The following is a 7,387-nucleotide window of genomic DNA, read 5'->3' on the forward strand; positions in this document are numbered from 1 at the left end:
TGTGAGAAATATTTTGTAGTAGGACAAAGGACTGAAATGTACATTATATAAAGAGCATAAAAATCAAGATAAAAGTAAGTAGCTTAACAAACAGTAAGAACTCATACAGGATGGAGAAGATAGTAAACATACAAGAAAAAATTGTACTTTCCCAGCTGTTAAAGGGGTGCAAAGTGACCCTTTATATGCCTGTTATGCTAATTAGATACATACATAAACAGTAAATCAACTCTGGATGTGTATTTTAAAAATAATTTTAAAAAATTTTAACAAAAATATACCCAATTCAGATTTCCTCTTTCATTTAATTTCTAATCAGAAAAAGACTGTGATGGTTAAAAATGTTCAACAAAAGGGAAAGTTAAATCTTGATATAACAACTTCATACAATACTATATAATTAAATAAAGTTCTAGAAATAAATATTGGGTACTCTATCCCAGCTGGTATGGCTAGTTGGTTGGAGCGTCATCCCATAACCAAAAGGCTGTGGGCTTGATATCTGGTCAGAGAACATACCTAGGTTGTAGGTTCGGCTCCAGCTCCAGATATATATATGCAGGAGGCAAAAAAATTGATGCTTCTCTCTCGCATTAATATTTCTCTCTACCCCTCTCTCTAAAAGCAGGGGAAAAGCCCTGGCTAGTGTGGCACAGTAGCTTGAGTACTGGCCTGTGAACCAAAGGGTTGCTGGCTCGATTCCCAGTTAGGGCACATGCCTGAGTTGTGGCATGTTTATTTTATTTTATTTTTTAAAAAATAAAATAAAATAATAGCAAGGAAAAACATGTCCCCAAATGAGAATAAACACAAAATTATTATTTTTTAAATTTTGTTTACTTCTTTCTAGAGAGAAAAGAAGGGTGAAATGGAGAGAAACATCAACGTGAGGCTGCCTCTCCTGCACTCCCTTCTGGGGACCTGGCCTGCACCCCAGGTATGTGCCCTGAGTGGGAATCGAACCAGCGACTCTGATTCCCAGCTTGGTGCTCAAGCCACTGAGTCATACCAGTCAGAGCAAAGCAGAAAAGTTAAAGAAAGAAACTTATATAATTTTATTGACCAATATCACCTCAATAAATTCAATTAAAAATCATTTTGATTTGTGAAAAGAGTTGGAAGGATGCAAATCTACAGCAGCACGAATACCACATCAAAGGTACTGCAGAATTTTGGGTGAATGATGATTATTAATGTGTACCATAGGAAATGGAGAGACATGAATGGATTCTAAACTTTATTCTAAATTTCAAAAAAAGCAGAAAAGTTTATACTATTTCAGAAAACTTTCAACCACAGATCAAATTTATAGTCGTTGATACATACAATCTTCATCTAGCAAACATGAAAAGGCTTGCTTTGATTAAATTACCAAAGATTAAAAAATTACTCAATTTTCTAAACAAACTTTTATAACCTACTTAAAGGTGTTTTACTTGCATGAAAACATACTAATTGTGAAGCTAGAGTTGAAAGGCGAAGTTCTTACCTGAAAAGATCTTCCTAGCTGTCATTTGTCAAGCTATATAATCATGTTTACTTTAACTGCCATCCTAGAATGTATACACTATGTGAAAGGTGGTTTTTGAATATACTGGGATGCTATATTTGATACTATTGCCAATATTTAAGACATCTGCAGATATTTTCCCTTTGGAAACATATTTACCTCAACCCAAGAAACTTCCTAACTACAAGATGTTAATTGGTTTATAAGGATAGTGTTTTGATACTTGGCCTTTTATGTAGAGAAAAGAGCAGTAAATGCCGCTTGGAGAAGTTAACACCAAAGATGTGACACTGAGTTGGGCTTTCTAGAGTTATTTGTAAGGCAGGTAACGGCATCTACATGTAAGGAAATGACAGGTATAAAGACATGGAGGTGTAAAGTTCCTAGCGTGATGAGAAACAGTAGGCGCTGCGGGCAGACTGAAGGGGACGTAGTGGACAGTGGCTGCAGGCAAGGCTGAGGGTAGACAGGCAAGTTCACAATCTCCTATACTTCATTAAGGAGGAGGGATGACCTTTATCAGTAAAAAGCAAGTCATGTTATTCCCACTCCCCATGTTTTAAGAAATTTATTAATTCGAAAGAGAAATATTGATTTATTGTTCCACTTATTTATGCATTCATTGGTTGGTTCTTACATGTGCCCTGACTGGACATCAAACCTGAAACCTGGGCACATTGGGACGATGCTATAACCAACTGAGCTACTCAGCCAGGGTCCCATTCTCTGTTTTTTAAAGGACATGATCGTGTAGAGGAGAAGGTAAGAGACACTGAAGGCGATTCAGCACAAATGGTCTTGAGAATGGATTGGGGTACACACCAGTTGTTTCAGGAACAGGGTAGTAGTCTACAGGGATTTTTCAAACTATCAAGATTTAAAGGCCAAATGATCCATGTAGCGTGTCAGTGTGTTTGTATATGTGCGGGATAGGAATCAGGAATGGGCAAGGAGAGTCGGGATAACTTCAGTGCAAGTGCTTTTAAACATGCTAATTTGGAAATGTCTGGGTACTATCGCTACCATTAGGTGTCTGGAAACTGGGCTGCTAGTTATAAGCTTAAAGAGTCATCAGTAAAAGGCAGTGGCCAGTCCTGAGTGAGTGAGATTACTAGAGAGAGGAGAATTACAAGATGTCTGCAGTGAAATCATGAGGGAAAGAGGTATAGGGTGCGGGGAGAGGATCAGATGCAGAGACTGGGAGAGAACAGTGTTGCAGAGCAAATGGAGAGTCGTTTCAAAGGGTCACAGTGGAAGAAAAAGATGGAACACGAAAGAGATTAGAGCAAGAATGGCAAACTTCTGGAAAGGGCAAGACAATAAACACCTCAGGCTTTGTACATCAGTCTTCAGCTAGTGGATCCTGTAAGAACAGCAGCAGTTTGCCCACTGATGGGTTAGAAACAGATCAAGATTACAAGTGTTACGGGTTCAGCTATGCTCTACAACTTCTATTTGAAATGGATCCAATGTCAATATAATATTACTTTGTCTGGACCCACAGAGACTAGGAACCTTGAGGCTTCAGACTGAAAAAATGGTGGCAGGAGAATTAAGGATGCTGGTAAATGTAATTAAATGACTGCATATTGGAAAGGATATCAAGTGAGAAGGAACCTGAGAGACTGGAAGGATTGTTTGGAACTGCCCTGCCTGGTTTCAGAAGCTGTAACCCCCTATGGCTAAGGCTGGGTGAGAGACCTAGCAATCATAAGCCACTAAGGAGACAAGGCTTCTCTCTCTGGCAGGGCACCACTGCTGCTGCCTTTATTTCGCCCTGCTTGGCTTCCCTCAGATGACCTGTTAGCCAGCCAATGACACGTAAGATTCCTCAAGGGAGGGAATGACCTAAGACAGGCATGGTCAGGAAGGGGCCCTCAAGGAAGGACTTGTGGAACCATAGAAAAAAGGGGTGATGGACCCTCACCCCTCAGCTTTGACCTAGCCTGAGTCCTCATTCTGTCTTTGAGAAGTCTCCTAATCTCTTGGCTGCCTTACTTCCCCTGCCTGATGTAAGCCTGAAACAATGTGGGACAGCAGTACAGCTCTGGGCAGGAACAAGAAGTTCCCTGGGGTGATCAGGACTAAGAAAGAATGCATAGACTCTTGTGAAACCTGCTTTGCTAAGAATGCCCTCGGTTTTCTGATAAGGGTCCAAGCATGAAATGAGTTTGTTTCCCAAAGTCTAAAGTCCTTTAGCTAATTGACCCTGACTCAGATTAAGCCCTCCTGGTTCTTTGTAGGTTACCTATTGTTTGATCCATACTGCCTGACAGTGGTTGATGAGCTTTACCTGTATTCCTGTGCAAATTGAACCCAATAAAAGCTCATTGAGGAAAAGGTTCCTAGACCTTCTCCTTTGAGAGATTGGCCAAGCAGATCATGTCTTGGTAGACCTATTCTCATCCCCAGCAGACAGGGGGCTCTGTGGGCAAAGATCCCCCACAAGGGGTAATAAAAGCATTCTTAGCTACACAATGTTTAGGACTCCCAATAGTTTTAACCTTAATTTCCCAACGAATTTTTCCTACCTGGGTTCCAAGTGATATAAGGATCTCTTAGAAATACAGTTGGTGCTAGAACAATGTCGGGATTAGGGGAACTAACGTCCCACAAACTCAAAAATCCACGTATAACTAGTCAGCCCTCCACATAAACAGATCCATCCCCAACCATGGAGCTGAACTGCGCGTGTCAATCAAAAAATCTATGTATAGTGGGGACCCGTGCAATTCAAACCCATGTTAAATGCTGTAATACAGCAATTCAATATGATTATCAGGATGGCTACAGACACCCATTTAGACATTTGTGTAAAGCCATTATTTTTTCTTTAAAGTCTCATTTATAGCAGAGCTTCTCAACCTCAACTACCACTTTGAGCCTGAGAATTCTGTTATGGGAGTGGAAGGTGTGAACTGTGGGACGTTCAGCAGAATCACTACCCTCTAACATCAGATGTCACTAGCAAGTCCCCAAACCCCAGTTGTGACTACCAAAAACATCCCCTGAAGGGCTTCATCACCCTGACCTGAGAACCGGTGCTTTACAGATGACTGAATGGTTTTCCTTATATGTATATCACCATTTGAAAAAAAATGACCAGGATGGAGGTCTCAGAATATCTTCTAACGAGATTCTCAGATATAGTCAAGTGGCATTAAGAAAAAATCTGGTACCTTATGGGAAATTTTATACAGTACCCCATGCAACAGCATGTCAAGTCAGACCAGACACCTTTTATGGGACATTATATGAGGGAAGCATACTTTTCCTTTAAGGATTAAATTTCATGTCATCAATAAAATGGTTGAGACTACACACCATTAGCTGGACACACAATGGGCTCAGATGGTGTGAACAGAGGTAGGAGAGGGCCCAATGGTTCTAGCATTACTGTGGCTCGCAATGCTATTCTTGTAGATTATATAGCAATTCCATTAAGTTTAGACATGTTAAATTGAGTAGGTGAGATTAGAACAGGAAGACATGACTGAAAATGACTCGTGACTCTGAAATCACTTGCCAGATAAACTTCCAGACAAACAAACAAAACCAGATTTCACGTAAGTATAAAATGAAGATTTTCTGGCTATGTACAACAGCAAATGAACTGAGTTTCATTAACTATAATTTAAAATGCCAGAACTGAATTAAAAATAAAAGCATGGGAGTGATTTATATCAAGAATATGGCAAGCTGCCCTGGCTAGTGTAGCTCAGTGGACTGAGTATGGGCCTGTGAACCAAAGGGTCACCAGTTCAATTCCCAGTCAGGGCACATACCTGGGTTGTGGGCCCGGTCCCCAGTGGGGGAGATACATGAGAGGCAACCACACACTGATGTTGCTCTGCCTTTTTCCCTCCCTTCCCTTCTCTCTTACTAATATGTGTGTGTGTGTGTGTATGGCAAACAAAAATGCAGAGAACTGGCCTGCAAAAGGGATACTGAAAAAATTTTTTAAAATTTACTTGAGACAAAGGGAGGGAGAAATAGCAATTTGTTATTCACTTTATTCATTCATTGGTTAATTCTTGTATGTTCCTTGACTGTGGATTGAACCCTCAACTTTCACGTATTGGGACGACATGCTAACCAAGTTACTTACCCAGCTGGAGCAAAAATTTTAAAGTGGGGAGATACTGGGAGACACATTAGGGTTCATAAATATAACCAAAGAGATAGAAAAACAGGACCTAGGATGAACTTGGGCAGTTGAAGAAGATAAATCCAAACACATGAGGATTCACTATGAATAAAAGTCCTCATCCACTATTCTCTCCAAAAAGGAAACATGGTTGTACTTTAATAGTTTGACAGAATGGCCCATAAGAATGACTTATACACCAGAGATCACACTGTGATTTAAACATCTGAAGACATTAGAGATGACATCCTAGCGGTAATGAATAGACTGCAACAACTGAAGTTGTTACAACTATTATTTCTGTTGGTGATGAGGGGTAAAATAGCTTCTAAAATGTAACTGCCAAAGTACAAACAATCAAATTGATGAATAACAACTTTATTTCTTTCACTTAAAGGCTAATGAAAAACCATTAGAAATTCTGTTAAAGAAAATACAATATCTCAGTTAAAAACTATGGTAACTGTATTTACTCATTAAATACTATTTAAGTTTTCTAAAACACAACTTGAAAACACCCAGCATGCGTGTTTAATCTTAGTACAGTGGATTCAAGATCAAGTATACATGTTACATGCATCAAAGCTCAATTACAAATTATCATAGTCGTCATCATCATCATCGTCATCGTCATCATCACGTTTTCGTTTCAATGCATTTGATGATTCACTGGCAGTACTTTGTGATGACACCATATTGGTGGTAATAAGAATATTTTTGGACCCAATTAATGATGGATTAATCAGAACATTCTGAACTGCCGAGGTTGCAGGAATTGATGCTTTTACAGCTGGGGACTGCGAAGTGGGCATCTGAACCGTAAACCTTTGCCCCGAGAGGGACATCGGAGTCCCTACTTTAGTTGAAACTGACATGGTTTGTGGGGTTGGGGTGCCCAGTGTGGGAGTACTTGGTCTGCTAGTAACTGAACCAACACTTAACCGGGGAACTGTTATTCTTCCTGCAGAAGTAGCTGCCTTTTTTTGTAAAGACTTAAGTCTATAGTTTGGAGCAGTCAAGCAATATCTATCAGGTGGCAATCTGGGGCCCGAATAGGGCTTGATCAATGGCAAAGGGGTCTGATTTCTTTGCCTTGCAATGTCTAATAAAAAATCTCTTGGGGGAGGCGAGGTGAAAGACTGGTCAGCGCGGCACTGGATTGCCAATCGCACGTCATCTGCATCAACTGTGGCTTTTTTAGCATGGCTTGAATAGATTTTCGCATCATCTAGAATTGTGGTCACATAGCGGAAGGCAAACTCCAACATCTGATTTATAACTCTTGGTTCATACTCTGTAATGCCCATATCCTTCAGGATTTGTGCCATCATCTGTGCATCTTTCGGCATGCTCTTGGGAGACGCCATCTTGCCAGACTCCATGATATCTGGTGATCAGACTTTAGATTATTTTAAAAAATATGTACATTAGATCAAACCTGAAATAGTTACTTTAGTAGCAACTGTCAGGAACTTAAAAAAATTTTCTAAACGTTACATTTTAGAAAATATTCCAATTTTAAAAATGTTAAATGTTTTTCATTGTAATGAGGCATACTTAAAGTTCCCTTTACTTAAATTTACTGAGTTTCTACCCTGTACAGATCATTCATTATAGAATATAAACAGATGAAGACACAATAAGAGAATGATACAGACTGGGGGAAAACAGGGTAAATAAGTAAAGACATGTATCGTTTTAGAATATGTGCAATTTCATGCAGACATGCA

At 39.6% G+C, this 7,387-nt stretch overlaps 1 protein-coding gene across 1 annotated transcript; it reads right to left on the bottom strand.

The window, feature by feature from the left end:
- Nucleotides 1–6,014: 6,014 nt before the first annotated feature.
- Nucleotides 6,015–7,147, bottom strand: TAF9 (TATA-box binding protein associated factor 9). The gene has a single exon (XM_037034369.1). It carries the CDS (start codon nucleotides 7,037–7,039, stop codon nucleotides 6,248–6,250), a length of 792 nt encoding a protein of 263 aa, XP_036890264.1. The 5' UTR covers nucleotides 7,040–7,147; the 3' UTR covers nucleotides 6,015–6,247.
- Nucleotides 7,148–7,387: the final 240 nt, after the last annotated feature.

Source organism: Sturnira hondurensis, unplaced genomic scaffold (genome assembly GCF_014824575.4).
Source record: "Sturnira hondurensis isolate 20B ecotype Veracruz unplaced genomic scaffold, ASM1482457v3 Scaffold0022168, whole genome shotgun sequence".
NCBI classification, from domain to species: Eukaryota; Metazoa; Chordata; class Mammalia; order Chiroptera; family Phyllostomidae; genus Sturnira; species Sturnira hondurensis.